The 18,452-nt window shown below is 33.0% G+C and overlaps 2 protein-coding genes and 1 pseudogene across 8 annotated transcripts; all 3 read left to right on the top strand.

Moving 5' to 3' along the window:
• Positions 1–4,149: 4,149 nt before the first annotated feature.
• LOC112421176 (21 kDa protein) lies at positions 4,150–9,273 on the top strand. Of its 7 annotated transcripts, none has more exons than XR_005645637.1 (4): positions 5,373–5,461; positions 5,971–6,074; positions 6,684–6,833; positions 8,004–9,273. XR_005645637.1 is itself a non-coding variant. In XM_039832898.1 (3 exons), exons 1-2 carry the CDS (start codon positions 4,359–4,361, stop codon positions 5,381–5,383), a joined length of 549 nt encoding a protein of 182 aa, XP_039688832.1. In that variant the 5' UTR covers positions 4,150–4,358; the 3' UTR covers positions 5,384–5,461; positions 8,004–9,174. The 7 variants fall into 7 exon arrangements, 1 of the variants encoding a protein (XP_039688832.1); XR_005645638.1 differs by having other exon boundaries at positions 5,379–5,461; positions 5,975–6,074; XR_005645636.1 differs by having other exon boundaries at positions 5,379–5,461; positions 5,766–6,074.
• A 979-nt stretch (positions 9,274–10,252) lies between these two features.
• Positions 10,253–14,334, top strand: LOC11405549 (elongation factor G-2, chloroplastic). Its single transcript, XM_003608722.4, has 4 exons — positions 10,253–10,589; positions 11,240–12,654; positions 13,145–13,657; positions 13,911–14,334. The coding sequence occupies exons 1-4, from the start codon at positions 10,346–10,348 to the stop codon at positions 14,076–14,078; spliced, it is 2,340 nt and encodes a 779-aa protein (XP_003608770.1). The 5' UTR covers positions 10,253–10,345; the 3' UTR covers positions 14,079–14,334.
• Positions 14,335–15,583: 1,249 nt separating this feature from the next.
• On the top strand, positions 15,584–17,909 carry LOC11405548 (elongation factor G-1, chloroplastic-like; annotated as a pseudogene).
• Positions 17,910–18,452: the final 543 nt, after the last annotated feature.

Raw genomic sequence — 18,452 nt, 5'->3', positions numbered from 1 at the left:
CAAAGACACAAGTGTCATCTCCTTACGATCAAACAACATGTTACTATGTCAAATAGTCTAACAACAAGCCAACCAAATCACATAAAAACAACGTCAAATCTCTTTATTGAACAAGTAACTACTACAAAGTCGAATCATATGAACCCGAGGATTAATAGGAAATGCGCTAGAGACACCTAGCCACTTTAAGATGTCTCTAAAGATTCCAAAAAAAAATCACAATCAAAGAACAAATGATTTAATGTTTCATTCTTTCCACAATTGTTTAAGCAAAGTAAAGAACCCAAACAAGTTATGACACGTCGAATCAGATTATCCTTTATCGACAATCTATTAGGAATAAACTTCAAACAAATATAGATACTTTTAAAAGAATCAACTTGTTCCACATAAAAGATGATTTATGAACACCAAAAACTAGCTCTGCATTTAATAAGGTTGAGCAGTGCTAAAAAGAAAGTGTTATATTGAATGTTGATAACAATGTTCTAATAAGTCCTTCAAAAAAAAAAAACTACTACCTTCGTTTTTTTTTAATTGTCACATTTTGACATTAAACACAAACCAAGACAATCAATAATTGTTACTACTTTTGATGCAATAAGTTATACTTTTACTGTAATGACCTTATTCATTTAATATCTTATTTCATATATTTCTCTTTCCGCAATAAATAATTAAGGGTAATATTGATAAAACACCATTTAATGTTGCATTGAACTTTGAAAGTGATAGTTAAATAGAAACAAAAAAATTCTCCAAAAGAGACACTTAAAAAGGAACGGAGGGAGTATTCTAATAAGGTTTATCGGTGGTGACGAATGATACATCTTTACAAGGCTTGGTCAAGTAAAAATTGAATTCTGCTCATTATTCAAACAATATCGCTCATTATTCAAACAATATCGCTCATTTCCAAAGTAAATGTCCAAAATACACCTGCGCATGTTAACATGCGTAGCGTGACTTAAGTTGCGCTAGTGTATTTTTTAACCTAAGTTAAGTCACGTAGCGTGACTTAAGTTGCGCTAGTGTATTCTGAACGTGAGTTAACTCGCGCCAGTTGGCCGGTGCAGAACTGAAGAACAAACGTTATGAACTCTTTAAATATGAACTCTTTAGTTTTACACTTTACTCCTTTAGATGATTCAAATTGAATTTTCATCTCATACAAGATGCTTTTTTTGACAAACATCCAAGATGCCTTTATTGATTATTAATAGTAAAAATGCCTGCCTTCAAGTCTTATTTTTCAAGATAACCATTTAATGCATTGTAAATTGTAATGAATCATTATCATCTTTTTTTTTTGTTGATAAAAAAAACAAGCCCTTATAATTTTTTTTCTTCCAGAACAAACCCTTATCATCTTGATGCCGTTATACTAAAACCAAATTAAAAACCATATAAATATAAATAGAAAAACTGATTAAAAAAATGGTATTTGTTAAGGATAAAAAAAATGAAAACAATTGATAACTTTTATGTAATTTTTTTTTTACTTTTTGATGTTTCAATATATTGAATATACAAATCCTAAAATAAAATTTTCATTTTAAACTTCTTATCAAATATTCTTAGAATATTTATTAGCATTTCCCAACTTCTTATTAACATTTTCCTTATTTTTTTTTTAAAGACCATCTCCCTTATTTATATGCCGTTGAACAGAAAAATTCTCGTGGTATAGTCTTACTTTTACATGATGACCATTCAATTCAACTGTTTACTCTGAAATATGAATCCGTTCCTTACAAAGTGGTAGTTGAATTTGACCACCAGAAAATTTCCAGAAGCACATATGTGGAAGTAGAAACCAATCAAATCGAAAATCATATAACTCTATTAAATGAATAAATGATCAATACAATATAGTGCTGTTTATCGACAAACAGTTGGAGTACTATTAGTTTTTTCTTATAGAAAGTCTAAGTTTGTCATAAACACAAATAAAAATGATTTATACACATATATATGGATACTTTTTTTTAAGATAAAGGTAAAAAATAACGTAACCAATTTATTTTTCTTTTAATTATCTGCATTTATGTATGCGTGTTCAAATACTTTTGATTTGAATTTGTGACTAGGTAAGAATAGCTTCTTTTCTTATATAAGAAAAAGGAGTACTGAGTTACTCATTTAACTAAAACTTCAACAATTTTTTTTTCTTTTTTTACATCTTTCCCACAAATCTTTAAATAGTCGTATCATTGGTTACATCAAAATTCACACACACAAGTGAAAACGATGAAGTTTGAACATAATCACATGAAAAATATTATTTTCAAAATAGAAAAGAAAAAAAAAAGCACAAAGATATTACTAGTAATTTATTTGAAGACATGCAACTCACTTGTGTAAGTTGTGTTAACTAGAGGGTCTAGGCTATATGTTGATGATCGATCACCGGTAGTTTGATTTGTTTTTGTTTTGGTTTTTATTACAGTAAAAGAACATAAAGAACAAGAAGAATAATTTGTTGGTGAAAAAACGTTGTTTTTAATACAAACTTACTTTTTTTCGAGCCTTTTTAACAAGTGTTTTAACAATACTTGTTAACGTGAACCATAGAATAAGTAATGTGAATCATTGATTTTTTTTGTTGTTGGACAAAGTGTGAATTATTGACTAAATAGGAACTTAGGAAAATATTTGGATTTACTAGGCAGAGAAGGGGCAAGAAAATGATGTTTGTTTCTTTTTTCACGGCACTTTCTTTTTATGCATCCTCTATTTTTTTTTTTTTTAAATAACTGTTAATTGTAGAATGAATAAAAATGTTGAAGAATGTAAGACTATTTATAGCATTAAAAAGTTCTTAGACTTTAACTAAAGTCAAAGAAAACGTTTAAAATGTGCTAAACACATCATATATTGTGCAAATGTTCTTCGTAAGTTATGGGCCAAATCAAACTTTCTTGAGTATCTTGGAATGCTCTGACCAAGGAAGCGTCTAACTCCATCGATCCCTTCGAACTATCCTGACTAAATATAGAGGACATGGTTCTCAAGTCGTTGTTGTTCCAAAGCTTCATCTAAGTGAACCAAACACTTCCATCTGTGTCAACCAATGGAAGACGATACTCAACAATGTTCATCCTTTTTGTGTCTCTGTGGCTGATACGACCATCAATCTGGTCCAACTGGTCCTTAAAGCCAAAAAACATGACATCAACTTGGACCATAAACAAATTAGGTTTTCCCTTGTTGTAGTACTCTTCAAATAGTTTGGTGCTAACATCTACTGGATAAATGTTCATGATTTTGTAGTGTGCTTTACAAACAGACCATCGGTGACAAATCATACAAATGTTTATGTCATCTTGTACGGATAACATGAATGGTCAAAGGGTGTTGGTCCACTATGCAAATTTGTACCAAAGTTCAGTTGGATTTGCAATCCATCTGGATTTGAGGTTATTAATTAGAGTCTACTTCTCCTACTTTGTGATCTTGTATTCTCATCTTCTCCCTCGCAAGAGAGAAGATGCTATGGAAAGATTTAATACCAAAAGATTGGGCAATCTACGAATCGATAAATTTTCTATACCAAAAATATGATGCTGATTTGGTGGAAAAGTTAAAAAGTTGAATGCTAAGGAAAGATTTAAGAGAATTGCTCTTCTCCCATCTATTTTTGCTCATTCCTATCCAACGTGAGTTAACTCACGCTGAAAAATGCACCTATGTGAGTTAACTCACGTTGAAAATGTATCTACGTGAGTTAACTCACGTTCGACTTTTCTACGAGAACGAGCAATTCTAAACGGGAGAAGAGCAAAATTCAAGATTTAATACCCATCTAGTCTTGCATAAAAAACTAAAAATACTAACATCTACACTGCTATCCCCAGTCAGCATAAATAATCTCACTTTCAAATCACATAATGAAAAAGTAATAAGACGCTTGGAAATTACAGCACACATCTGCAGACTGCGATGATTAATTTTTACCAAATCTTTCACACTTTCTCTATTTGTTGGGTCCTAATCCAATAAAAACACAGTTAGTCAATAATAATGTCGTGGAGGCAACATTCCGCACAAAGACATCTTATTATTATTTTATATAAGTTTGGCTGTGTTACATGGGATATGTTTCTTAATGGACTACTATTTAGTTTAGTTTGCATTCATTAAATATTGAACTTTTGAGGAATATCGTTTTAAACACATTGAGCTTGATCACGAATTAGCATCCAGACACACTAAGTTTAGGTATGGAAGCACTTGACGAATACATATAAAAATTACTTTTCATACTCCATTGGTACCTATATAATAAGTCAAGCTCCACATTTCCATTTTACATTACATTTGATAATAAAAATCAAGTAATTAATCTTCTAAGGCTCATGAAAGGAAGATTACTCAAGCTTTCTTTGATGGTCCTGATGAACCTTGTTCTTTACATGGCTAGCACTGCTGAATCAACAATCACAAAAGGATCCAACCAAAATTCAATAAACTTTATCAAATCCTCGTGTAGAGCCACTCGTTACCCTGATGTATGTGTTCAAACTCTCTTGGGCTATGCAAACATGATTAACGAAAACGAGCAAAAACTAGCCATCGTTGCCTTGACAGTAAGCATATCAAGGACTCAATCAAGTGCATCATTCATGAAGAAATTTTCCAAGGTAAAAGGGATTAAGCCAAGGGAATATAGTGCTGTGCAAGATTGCAAAGCAAACATGGATAGTAGCGTGGACCGTCTTAACAAATCGGTTAAGGAGCTAGGACTTTTGGGTAAGGCTAAGGGAGAGGATTTGGTTTGGCATATAAATAATGTTCAAACTTGGGTTAGTGCTGCTCTTACTGATCAGAACACTTGTGTTGACAACTTTTCTAGTCCTCATATGGATCAAAATTTGAAGGCTGCAATTGGTGCTAAGGTTGTTGGTGTTTCTCAAGTTACTAGTAATGCACTTGCCTTGGTTAATAACTTTGCCTCCAAGCATCGTTAACTATTTACATATATACTTGTGAAAAGTGACATAAGCCGTATGATAGTTTGTTGTTTAATTTGTTCAATTTTATGTTCATGGTTTGTATCCCCTTTTGTGTTCTCCCAATAATACTATATTTAGTTCTTGGAAGTGTTTTTTTTGCAACTGTAACCGTGTCGTGCAAGATCATATTTTGTTTGTTTGTGTGTGTGTTTTTATTATTGTGTTTTATCATTAATGTATTTATTTATATTGTTGAAGGTATTTCATTTGTGATTGTATAATGGTTATATAGTTAATGCGGTGGATATTTTTCGAAGGGGAAGGGGCACTCATAATCTCAAGTTCGACTAATGTTGTTTCAATTTTACTATTTCCTTCTCACACAATTTATACTCAGCATATTTTTTTTGTTTCTTTAGGAACTGTAACTTCTCTTATAGTTAGTGTGACTAGGTTTGAGTTCATATGTTGAAGATGATGATGGAGAGTGAAGCTTTGATGAGAAGGTGATGCTTTGACAAGTTTCTTTCCCCTTCATGTTTTTCACTTTTAACTCTTTCCTTTTTCTGTCCTGTTTTTTGAAACATTGTGTTTGCATCAGGCTTGCCTTGATTTGAAGCTGTATATATTTTGTTGTTTTCCACTTCTTTGTCTATAGTACATCCTCTGTCGCTGATATTTGTTGTAGTATCTTATCTTGCTTGATAACATGTAATTACCTCTTAATTATTTAACATATGATATTGGTTTTTGAAATGAACATATGAATCTGCTATTATTTTTCATTATGTGTTGCTAATTATCTGGCAGGAACATATGAAGTGTGTTACTTATTTTTGCAAGTGGGCATACTTATGGAATCACATTGTAGCTTACTTTATATCAAGCTACTTTGCTATGTTCTGCTCTATTGACTTCGACCAAGACACAAATATTTTCTCATTTCTCTATAGTTTCTTTTTTAGGAATCATTTCTATATAGTTGTTTGCTCATTATTTGCATTACTTTATGAAGGCAGAGTGACATATGAGAATGATCAGAACCTTAAGGCGACTAAGCTTAGTTTGTGGCTTCTAGGGACAAAGGAAAATGAGGAAGAAAAAGCATTATCTATTACAGTATGTTCTACATGTATAATGTCTTCCATTTTCATATTATTTCAAGTTGCAAGTAATTTAAATTGAGTTTCTAATTGTATTTCACTTTTAAATTGAGTTTCTACATCTGTTTTTGTTTTTGGATGCATTGATGCATTGAGCATGGTTGCATATAGGGTGGTTAAGCATGATTGTTTTATGATACTTATCTTTACATGTGATACCATGTTACTTCTATTCATACTGAATAATGACAAAAGGCCATTACAGTTTGATAATTTCTGAAATTATAATGACTTGATAACTATGCATATTATTATGGCTGGAAGTTAGTGACATGTGAGTTCTTACTTTCTTTTAGAATTAACTGTAATAATCATTCTGAATGTACTAATCATTATTAATTTTTAATAATAATAACAAAGGGCCTGTCGAGATGGCGGAGGAGATTAAGGCGATGTCGTAGATGTGGTGTTTACATAGAGTCAGGATTCCTTCATGTTTATTTTATGAGTGGAGTTGAAATCCAAAGGATTACTTGCTAAGATAACTGTGGAGTTTTGGGTCGGGATCGGTGTTTTACTGAGCTGTTTTCCCTTTTCTGTGACAGCATCTGTTCTGTTTTTTCAGGAACCTCTCTGTTGGTGTTTTCCTGTGTTTTTTTCGCTGCTGTTTTTCCGTTTTTCCCTCAGCTGTGCTGCTGGTCTTTCGGGTATGCAGCTGGGATTGGTAGGGTGTGTGTATTGACAGGGGGCTTATACTTTTGGTGATTGTCTTGAGGTTAGCCGCTCATATCCGGTGCCTTTTGTATGTTGTTTTCGCTTGCATTGTGCGTCTCGCGCAGGCTGCCTTTTTTCCTTAATAAAGTTTAGCCGTTTCAAAAAAAAAAGTTTGGTTCTTCTATTTGTTAAACACGGTTTTGAGTTGAGAAATGTACTGTTTTGGTTAGTTGTACTTTTAAGCACTTAAGTGATTTGATGATTAAGTAATCAACAAATTGTGAGATGTCCTTTTATTAGTTGCCTTATGTACTTTTCTGCTACCAAGTTGGTTGGGTATTAAGGAAAAATTATCATTATCTTTGGTAGAAGTAGTCTTTGATATGCTATCTATTTGTTACTTCTTATGCTATCAATTTTGAGTTCCTGCATCTGAGTTCATTTCTCATAATTATGAGATTTGGAATATCATTTGTCCCTTATGAACTTTCTCAATTCTTTGCATATAAGAAAAATAGTGCTTCAATTATGTACTTCAAATGCTATCAATTTTGAGTTCATGCATATGTTACAATTAGGCACATGAGTATCAATTGCCCTGTGGCTGTTACATCCAATTTCAGTAGGAAAAAAATGAAACAAATTTATACCATCAGCTTTATAGTTTTTCCACTGCAGCACATGTTGTCAAGATTCAATTAAACATAGTGAAATAGACTTAAATATATTATACCTTCTTATGACTATACTTTACTGTATTATTTTGTTAACGTATAAGAAAAAAGGACTAATAATATATCTGTGAATTGACTAGAAAAATGGTTTCCACACACAGCTAGCAGTATTTTAGTGATATCAAATTCATATATTACTTAGATTTATGAAAAGGAAAGTAATGTATCCATTAATTAAAGTTTTATACTACAATTTAACTAAGACAAATATATGGTATTTACTACTAATGGTAATGTATATATAGTTAGTAAGAATTTGTGACCACAATTTTCTTTATGCCATCTTTAATTTGGAAAGTATACTACTTTGTTTTTTTTTTTGTTCAAGTTTTGATTAATGTACTTTATAATTTGATGGTAAATTTTAGTGAATGGCAAGTTTCTTGGTATCCTATACTTTTTAACACATCAGTTGCTTGAAGATTAAATAATCATTAGATTATGAGGTTTACTTTTCTGTGTTGCTTATGTTTTCTATATGGTTTAACTTTGGATAGGAGAATACCACACACTGTCATTTAGTTAAGCTTATGCAGTCAGTTACTTGACGATGAGGTAATCATCAAATTTGCTTTAGATACCTACAAGACCATATTGACCACTTTAAACCTAATTCTGAAAACTCAATGAGAATCAAAATACACAAAGCCAATTTTGCCATAATCTAAAAATACTTCTGCAGGTACTCCTTAACTGCTTGCACTCATATTCTAAAAACTCTCTCACTCAAATAAGTCTACGAAATGGTTAATCTTTTGCCTTGAATTTTCTTGAAAATCAACTTATGTAAACCAGTGTTTTCAATTTCAAGACAGTGTATCACGACCGTTGTATGTAAATTGCAAAACATGTAGAAGAGGCACTAAGGCCAAAATGCATATCATGACTGTCATATTTATAAGATAAACAGTGTTCTATAATATATCTGATGTTTATTTTGTACAATACTAACTTATTTGATCATGAACATATGTTTGTATAGCGAGAGGGTAGGCTGCCTGCATGCTTTGCAAGAGGGTTTGGTTTGCAAGTTGGTCCTTTTGTGATATTGCGTGATCCAAACCAGAATGAGATTGAGGTAGCTGTGGAAAAGAGGAACGGGAAAGTTTATTTTGATGATGGTTGGGCTGTTTTGAAGAATTTTTACAGGATTTTGGCTGGTTCTTGGATCACTGTCATTTTTGCAAATCGACGCCTTTTTCTTAATATTTTGAGTTGTAATCTGAGTTTATTTGAACTTTGTGATGTCGTTATTTTTCTGTTCTACTCACGCATCACAAGGTCCTTTTTGTTGTTGGTGTTTTGTCCTGATATCAATTAAGAATTTCAAATTATCTCGCTCACAACATGGATGAGTTTTTGCTATATTTTCCCTTTGTATTTTGAGTACCAAAATGGATGAGTAGTGGCTGTTTTGTACTAAAATATCAATTATACTTAGTATGTTGAGGTGTTAGAATCCGGATGAGTACAATTCAGTGTTTCTTGATATTGCATATTGTTCATGCACTTACTTTTTTTCTTGAGAAGTAAACATTTAGTTCAGTTCTAGGAAATCGAATAAAGCCATATCCAGTCTTCTTGCATAACCATGCTCAGCCTACGGTTAAACTTTCTATGAATGGTACAAAGTGTTTCAAATTATTTTTAATTGGAACGCCTTTCTTCAAAGGTAGGAAAGACACTCACTTCAAATATATGCTCACCAAAGTCTGCAAACATCACAAACTATATTTTGATTATTTATTATACGAACATAATTTTGTAATGGAGCTTCATAAAAAAGTTTAATGTTATTAGTTATCACATGTGATGTTGTAATGAAGTTTCAATTATATTATATTTAACATGCTTTTAATTTATTGTGCTCGCACGGGTCGCGCATCTAATTGATGGATGTTTAAGGTGAAATCTAAAATGAGGTTTTTAAGTTATTATTAGTTTGTGCAAAATTTATGGTGTACATGTATGAATGTTGAATATTAAATCCAAAATTTCAATTGATAAATCAGGGTTCATGCCTAGATTTGGAAACTTTCCAATCGCAGTCATCTGCTCCAAAAGGTTGGGCTGATTGTTGTCCACGTTGCCTTTTGTCTCCAACCATGGAAAATGGATAGCTCTAAACTCAAATAATGTAAGGTAACCACGTACTTCCTCTAAACTCAATAATAAGTAATGCTATTTTTTTATTTAGAAATTATAAGCAAACATAACTAATTTCAATTTCTTACAGATTAATAAAATCATGTAACCTTATTTAGTTTGAATGATAAAAAAGTTAATGGTACACCCTTAAAAAAAAGTTAATGATATTATCCTGCTTTTTATTCAATTTTGTATATGATTTTGTTTCATATCACTTTAAGATATTTTGAGTTTATTATGTTGCTCCTCCTGATTTTGTTTTTTTATTATGCTGCTCTAACTACTCCACGAACCACTAATAATTTTGAGAAGAACTTTTTTTTTTTCATTATTAATATTTGTTAAATTCATTTGCGATGAAGCTTAAATTTATTTTATTTTTTTGATACAGAGAAGTGAGAAATCTCATATTCGAACTCAAATCAATGTATTTCATCATCTTTACATATATGCAATTACCAATTGAATTGAACTTTGTTTATAAATATTTTTTTCACTTTTTGAAGGAATGGTATTAAACTATTAATAATAATTATCAATCTTATACAATATACATAAAAATAATGATAATAATTTAGGATAAATGAAAAACAATAAAAGGGGTTGGAGTTGAGGGACACAACCTTACCGAAAACTAGAGGCCTTTCTTCTTTATCCCAAACACCAAAGGGATAGAAGAAAGCTTTAAACTATGGCAGCAGAATCATTTCAAGTGGCAACTTCTTCTCTCTGTAGTCTTAATGGCTCTCACCGAAAACCTACCCTTCTTTCTCCACTTCGTTTCATGGGCACATGTTTTCGCCCAGTACAATCCCGTTCTTTCTCTTCATCTTCATTATCACAATTCTTTCGAACTTCTCCAATTAAACCCACTTCTCCCCAACTTGTTCGAACAAGAAGAAATTTCTCAGTTTTCGCCATGTCCACTCCAGATGGTATGTATTTCTTTCACTTTACTGTTTTCATCTTGCATGTCTTTCTCTTTGTTTCAATCTATTAATATAATCTAAATGTGTTTTTGTTAGGTTAGGTAGTTAAGTATTAGAAAATCATTCAATAAAAGAGAATGATGGACTCTAACATATTCTAAACTAATCATAACGTATACCTGGAATATGCTCCTCTCCCAAATGCTCGATTACATAGCCAACTGCGCTGTCTTCAGTAATGGATGCAATCAAACACAGTTACCAAATGAACACGTTGTTAAAGCCCCTCAAATGCTCAACAAACCTAAACAGTTTCAGAGTTTAACCATTCATGAATCACAAAACAGGATATGACACAAGCATCGTAAAAGGAAAATTTTACCTAATTTAGTCCTCTAAGTAGTTTTGCTTTTATCCTTTTGAAAATGATTATGAGGTTGTGTGAATGAATCTTCTCATCACAAGTTCGAATGAAGATTTTTTGTATCTCTGTCTCTTCCTTCTTTGGTCTTAAATAGATAAAACACTGTCAAAGTTCATTGAAACATAGGTTGATACAATACTTTTAAATAAACTTATTACGTGAAAATCTTAATCTATTTCATGCATCAGCTTTTACATATGTGATGACCCTTTTTAACTTTCTTTGTTTGTAGAGGCGAAGCGTGCTGTTCCATTGAAAGATTATCGCAACATTGGTATCATGGCTCACATAGACGCTGGAAAGACAACTACAACTGAACGGATTCTCTTCTATACTGGAAGGAACTACAAAATTGGAGAGGTGCATGAGGGAACGGCAACAATGGACTGGATGGAACAAGAACAAGAAAGAGGGATTACCATTACTTCTGCTGCAACCACCACTTTCTGGGATAATCACAGGATCAACATCATTGATACTCCTGGTCATGTTGACTTCACCTTAGAAGTGGAGCGTGCTCTTAGGGTGCTGGATGGAGCTATATGCTTGTTTGACAGTGTTGCTGGTGTGGAGCCACAATCAGAAACTGTGTGGAGGCAAGCTGATAGATATGGAGTCCCGCGAATTTGTTTCGTCAATAAAATGGACCGCCTTGGAGCGAACTTTTTCCGAACAAGAGACATGATAGTGACAAATTTGGGTGCTAAACCACTTGTACTTCAGCTACCAATTGGTGCAGAAGATTCCTTTAAGGGAGTTATTGATCTTGTTAGGATGAAAGCCATAGTTTGGGGTGGAGAAGAACTTGGTGCCAAGTTTACTTATGAAGATATACCTGTAGATCTCCTAGAGCAGGCTCAAGATTACAGATCTCAGATGATAGAAACCATAGTTGAGCTAGATGATGAGGCTATGGAGAACTATCTAGAAGGAGTTGAACCAGATGAAGCAACTATAAAAAAATTAATCAGGAAGGGATCCATAGCAGCCACTTTTGTGCCAGTGATGTGTGGATCAGCTTTCAAAAACAAGGGAGTCCAACCATTGTTAGATGCTGTAGTGGATTATCTACCATCACCACTTGACGTACCACCAATGAAGGGCACTGATCCTGAAAACCCAGAAGCAACAATAGAGAGGATAGCTGGTGATGATGAACCATTTTCTGGACTAGCTTTTAAGATCATGAGTGATTCATTTGTAGGCTCCCTTACATTTGTCAGGGTGTACTCTGGAAAGCTAACTGCAGGGTCTTATGTACTCAATTCAAACAAAGGGAAAAAGGAGAGAATTGGTAGACTTTTAGAAATGCACGCAAACAGCAGAGAAGACGTTAAAGTGGCTTTAACAGGGGATATTGTTGCTCTTGCTGGTTTGAAAGATACTATAACAGGTGAAACGTTGTGTGACCCCGAGAGTCCGGTCGTGCTTGAGCGGATGGACTTCCCTGATCCTGTGATTAAGATTGCAATTGAACCCAAAACTAAAGCTGATATTGACAAGATGGCAGCTGGTTTAGTCAAGCTTGCACAAGAAGACCCTTCTTTCCACTTCTCCCGTGATGAAGAGATAAATCAGACAGTGATTGAAGGAATGGGAGAATTGCATCTTGAAATCATTGTTGATCGTCTCAAAAGAGAATATAAGGTTATAATCATTATTTGGTTTTTAAGAATTTTTCGATATCTGTTAACATGGCTGTGTTTTTCTCTCTCTCAATTAATCTTTCATATATTTATTTGGTTTTTAAGAATTTTTCAATATCTGTTAACATGGCTGTGTTTTTTCTCTCAATTTATCTTTCATATATTTTAAGTTAAACATCCAATGTTGATCAAATCCTGATAAAAAAATAAGGAGAAGGAATGAATTAGGCATGAAAAAAATATGCTTATGAGACATGACTCTGATCCTTGATTAAATCCATGTCTATCATCCGATCAAGCATATGATTGTTTGTTAATTGATACCATTTTCCTTCCCCTTTTATATGATAAGTTTCTTGGGATTATAATCCCTTTTTCTTTCCTTCCTTCAGCAGTTTTATGCAAAAATGTGTTTTTTGTTTGTTTGTTATGTTGATATATAATATTATTAATTTTGCGAATATCACATTATCTTAAACTTGTTTATGCAGGTTGAAGCTAATGTTGGTGCTCCCCAAGTAAACTACAGGGAAAGCATTTCCAAAATCCATGAAGCGAGGTATGTGCACAAGAAACAATCAGGTGGACAAGGTCAGTTTGCAGATATAACCGTACGGTTCGAACCAATGGAGCCAGGTAGTGGATATGAATTCAAGAGTGAAATCAAAGGAGGAGCAGTTCCAAAAGAATACATTCCTGGGGTTGTTAAAGGATTGGAAGAGTGTATGAGCAATGGTGTTCTGGCCGGATTTCCAGTTGTCGATGTACGTGCAGTACTTGTGGATGGTTCTTACCATGATGTAGATTCAAGTGTGTTGGCTTTCCAGTTGGCAGCAAGAGGAGCTTTTCGGGAAGGAATAAGAAAAGCCGGACCGAGAATGCTTGAACCTATAATGAAAGTTGAAGTTGTTACTCCTGAAGAACATTTAGGAGATGTAATTGGTGATCTCAACTCAAGAAGAGGCCAAATCAATAGTTTTGGTGACAAACCAGGTGGACTCAAGGTAAGTCACAAAACCCTTTCTCCATGTGCATATATTAAATTTGAAGGTATGATTTGAAAGCTATGTAGCACGACACTTCATATTAATGACGTATCTGGTGTCCAATACTTGTAGTTACATTCAATTTCATCCATTTTTAAAATTGTTATTGATGTCAATGTGTCGGTATTAGTGTCAGTACTTCATAGCATGAAAGTGCTTGTGCTGTACTAATTAGAACTGAACATTGTTTTCTTCCTTTTGGTGAAAACAGGTGGTTGATTCATTAGTACCTCTTGCTGAGATGTTTCAGTATGTCAGTACACTAAGAGGGATGACAAAGGGTCGTGCATCATACTCTATGCAATTAGCCATGTTTGATGTGGTACCTCAACACATTCAGAATCAACTTGCCACAAAAGTGCAAGAAGTTTCTGCATAATTTATTTCCTTGGTGTCCTAACCACGAGGGTTATCTTCCTTTTGATACTTGTATTATGATTGTTCTATAGTCATTTTATTTTTTGGGGGGTATTTTTTATTGTATTTTTTCATGTACTAATACAAGGTTAGCAAAAAAAAAAAAAAAAAGCATTCAGAAGGAAAAAGGAACACGGTTTTTCTTCCATGAACTGTTATTGGACAAATTTTGATGTATATTTATTTTTTTGGGAGAAAGTAAGGCGTTTAAACTTGGATTTTGCAGAACCCATAGTTATTTACACATCTGTAGTTTGTCAACATGGTAATGTGTTTTGATTAGAAGTGATGTTCATTCTGAATGATGTTGGCTTACTTCATCTAATTTCTGGTTTCTAGTAGTATTATCATTATTCCAATCTATATCAGTATCAATATAAAATATAAATGTATAAGACATTGCTATGACAACAGCTTTTTATGTCATATATTATCTGCACTATTACCCTAATTTTAGCAAACACACTTAAAATGTGTTTATGTACGGGTCTGTTTGGTAAGACAAAAAAACAAGCTTATAGCGAGTAGCTTATAAACTCGTTTGACCAAAAAAGCTTTTTCACCACGAACTTATAGCTTATTTCACGAGCTTATAAGCTTTTTTTCAGACGCTATTTCAAGTAGCGTTTGAGCTTATAGCTTATCATTTTTTCTTTCAATTTTACCCTTAATATTTATTCTAAAATTCAGTTTTACCCTTTATAATTTCAAATAAAATATCTATGTTTTAAATGCTCACAAATAAAAGATCTACTTTTTTTTTAATAAAATTTCGTTTTTACTAATGCATTTCATTTTACATTTTCCTAAGGATAATTTAATTGTATATGGTTACGTTAATTTTTTTCGAAAGGCGTTATTTTTATTTTGTTCGGTTAAATTCTTTGCCCATTATATTAAACTTGTCTTGCATCAAGTTTTATTTTTTTTAGAGAGATTCACGTCTAGTTTATATATTTTTTTTACAAATAGTTTTAGGTGACAACTAGGGTACCCATGGAAGAATGGTGGGTAATTTACCCCAATCAATACACATTAGCCACATAAGCACATTTTTAAGTGGTATCCATGAACTATCTTGACCCCACCAACAAATTGCTCATTTTCATTGGTTGGTGGGTAAATTACCCACCATTCTTTAAAGGTAATCTAGAAAAAACCTTTTTTATGTCATTTTACACTGAGCAGCTAATTGAACCGTTAATTTTACCAAACACTTCAACTAACTTATTGGTCATCAGCTATCAACTATAAACTATCAGCTATCAGTCATTAGCTATCAACTATAAGCTATCAGACAGTTTATAAGCTATCCGCTATTTTTATCAAACAGTATTACGTTTAATGATAAGTTAATAGGTCCAAATTCATCATTTTCAAAACTAGAATTCATAAGTGTATCATTAGGTTTTCATTGAAACACCTGATTAGTGTTAATATTAGATTAGATGTCATCCCAAAATTTCAAGCCTGGACTTGGAAACTTCCAATCGCAGTTCCAAAAAATTGTAGTCCACGTTTTGTCTCCAACCATGGAAAATAGGATAAGAGATAATGGCTTTCAGTCCACACACTCGCTCTTTCGCTTCCTTTAATTATTCACAGTTCTTTGAGACTACTTGAATTATCTCCACTTCACCTCAACTTGCTTGAACCTCAAACAAGGAGAAATTTCTCAGTTTTCACAATGTCTACGGGTATATTTTTCACTCTAGTGTTTTGTGTTTTGTAAATTTTATTGTGCATGCATGCATGTCTTTATTTCAATCTACATATATTATTAAATAGATAACATCCTATCAAAATATAGATACATTACTTTATTATAACCTTGTCATGAAAGAATCTCAATCCATTTTATGCATCAGCTTACACATATGAAATGACCCTTTTTTAATTTCTTTTTGTTGGAGATTGATATTTTTCTGTTTTGTTAGTTATTTTCTAGTGGATGGATATTGTTACTCTTGTTGGTTTGAAAGATACTATAGCAGGTGAGACGTTGTGTGACCCCAAGGGTCCATTCGTGCTTGATCAGATGGACTTCCCTGTTCATGTTATTAAGATTGCAATTGAACCCAAAACTAAAGCTGACATGGAGAAGATGGAAGCTGGTTTAATCAAGCTTGCAGAGGAAGACCCTTCTTTCCGCGTATCCCAAGATAAAGAGGACCGGACGATCATTCAAGGAACGGGAGAATTGCATCTTGAAACCATTGTTGATCGTCTCAAAAGAGAATTTAAGGTTATATTCTTTGTTTCGTTTATGAGAATTTTCTGTATCTGTTAACATGGTTGTGTTTTTTCTCTCTCAATTTTCTCAAATGAATTCGTCATGAAAAAAAAAAATGCTTACGAGGCATGACTATGATCCTTGAATAAATCCATGTCTGTCATCCGATCAAGGATGATCATTTGTAAATTGATGCTATTTTTCTACCCCTATTACATGATTACTTTCTTGAGATGATTCCTTTTTCTTTCCGATCTTCATCAGTTTTATGTAAGAATGTGTATGTTTTTATGTCATAGCATAAATTTTGTGAAGATCACATATCTAATGTTTGTTAATGCAGGTAGAAGCTAATGTTGGTGCTCCCCAAGCAAACTATAGGGAAAGCATTTCTGAAGTCACAGAAGTGAGGTATGTGTTCAATAAACCATACATTTTGAACCCATGGACCCAAGTAGTGGATACAAATTTGAGAATAAAATCAAAGAAGAAGCACTTCCAGAAGAATTCATTATACTGGGGTTTTTAAAGGATTGGAAAATTGCATGAGCAATGGTGTTCTAGCCGGCTTTCCGGTTGTTGGTGTACGCGCAGTACTTGTGGATAGTACTTACCATGATGTGGATTCAAGTGTGAAGGCATTCCAGTTGGCAGCAAGCCTAGCTTTTATGGAAGGAATGAGAAAAGCCAAACCATTAATGCTTGAACCTACAATGAAACTTGAAGTTGTTACTCCTGAAGAACATTATGAAGATGTACTTGGTGATCTCAGCAGAAGAAGAGGCCAAATCATAAGTGTTGGTGAGAAACCAGATAAACTCTACGTAAGTCACAAAACCTTATCGTCCATGTTCATTTATTAAATTTTAAGATATTAATTATTTGAAAGCTATGCAGCACCGATGCTTCATATTAAAGAAAGACGTATCTGGTGTCCGACACTTGTAGTTACATTCAATTTCTTCCATTTTTCAAATTATTATCGATGTCAATGTCTCAGTTGTGTTTGTTGTATCATCTAGAACTGAATATTGTTTTCTTCCTTTTGGTGGTTGTGAAAACAGGTGCTGAGATGTTTCTGTATGTCGGTACACTTAGGGTGCTGACAGAGGGCCGTGCATCCTACTCAATGCAGTTTGACAGGTTTGATACGGTATCTCGAAACATTCAGAATGAACTTACCACAAATTATTGACAAGAAGTTGCTGCTTAATGGATTTCCTTGGTGTCCTAATCAGGAGGATTATCTTCCCTTTGATACATGCATTATGTTTCATTGTCATATAGTTGTTTTATTTTTTGGGGGGTATTTTTTATTGTACTATTATAAGGTTAGCCAAAAGAAAACATTCAAAAGAAAAAAGGAAACACATTTTTTCTTCCATGAACTGTTGTTACTCTGGACAAATTTTGGTGTATATATATTTTTTTGTTTTCTGGGAGAAAGTAAGGCATTTAAACTTGGATTTTGCAGAACCATCTTAAGAACCCATAGTTATTTACACATTTGTACTAAATTGTACATTTCCTGCTTCCAATGATTGTGATTCAGATTCACCACGTTTTACTTCTATAATATAATCTTAAAAGTTAGTTTTCTTATTAAATTTTATTCACATGTATGCAAAAATACTGCTGAATGCATTGCCTATCAGCCCTCCATATAGAAAATATAATTTTTATGTGTTGTTTATCTATCAGTAAAAGCCTCCATTCTCTATTTTTATAATGCTTTGGAACTTTAGTTTATTGTTTTTGTTTTATAGTTTTTAGTTTATTAGTTTACCGATCATTGTCTACAATTTGTAACCTATCTTTTTTTACAACATCCATTTTTGTAAAGTGAACAACTTGTGATTTGGGGCCATTTACCGATCAAATACATATTAGACCTTTTTTTTTCCTTCCACTCTATATTGATTTCTCGTGCGTCTTTCGGATTGCAAGAAAAAACTACTTTTCTTGAATTTCGTCGCTCTAAGCCTCGCACTAATCCATCATTATCCGTTATAATGTGTAACAACGCATAACATATGATCTGTTACGAATCGCTCAACAAAGTAACAGTAACGATCGTGACTTCCAAATTGAAAATCGAAAAGA

The sequence above is a fragment of the Medicago truncatula genome, chromosome 4 (assembly GCF_003473485.1).
Source record: "Medicago truncatula cultivar Jemalong A17 chromosome 4, MtrunA17r5.0-ANR, whole genome shotgun sequence".
Taxonomy (NCBI): Eukaryota; Viridiplantae; Streptophyta; class Magnoliopsida; order Fabales; family Fabaceae; genus Medicago; species Medicago truncatula.
The sequence above is the reverse complement of the archived record's forward strand: the minus strand, read 5'-3'. Positions and strand labels throughout refer to the sequence as shown.

What these genes read in the sequence shown, in the direction of transcription:
- LOC112421176 (XM_039832898.1), top strand. Translation starts at nt 4,359, where the DNA reads ATGAAAGGAAGATTACTCAAGCTTTCTTTGATGGTCCTGATGAACCTT.
- LOC11405549 (XM_003608722.4), top strand. Translation starts at nt 10,346, where the DNA reads ATGGCAGCAGAATCATTTCAAGTGGCAACTTCTTCTCTCTGTAGTCTT. An exon ending in GTCTCAAAAGAGAATATAAG is followed by an intron (nt 12,655 to 13,144) that starts GTTATAATCATT and finishes TTGTTTATGCAG; the next exon opens with GTTGAAGCTAATGTTGGTGC. An exon ending in ACAAACCAGGTGGACTCAAG is followed by an intron (nt 13,658 to 13,910) that starts GTAAGTCACAAA and finishes TGGTGAAAACAG; the next exon opens with GTGGTTGATTCATTAGTACC.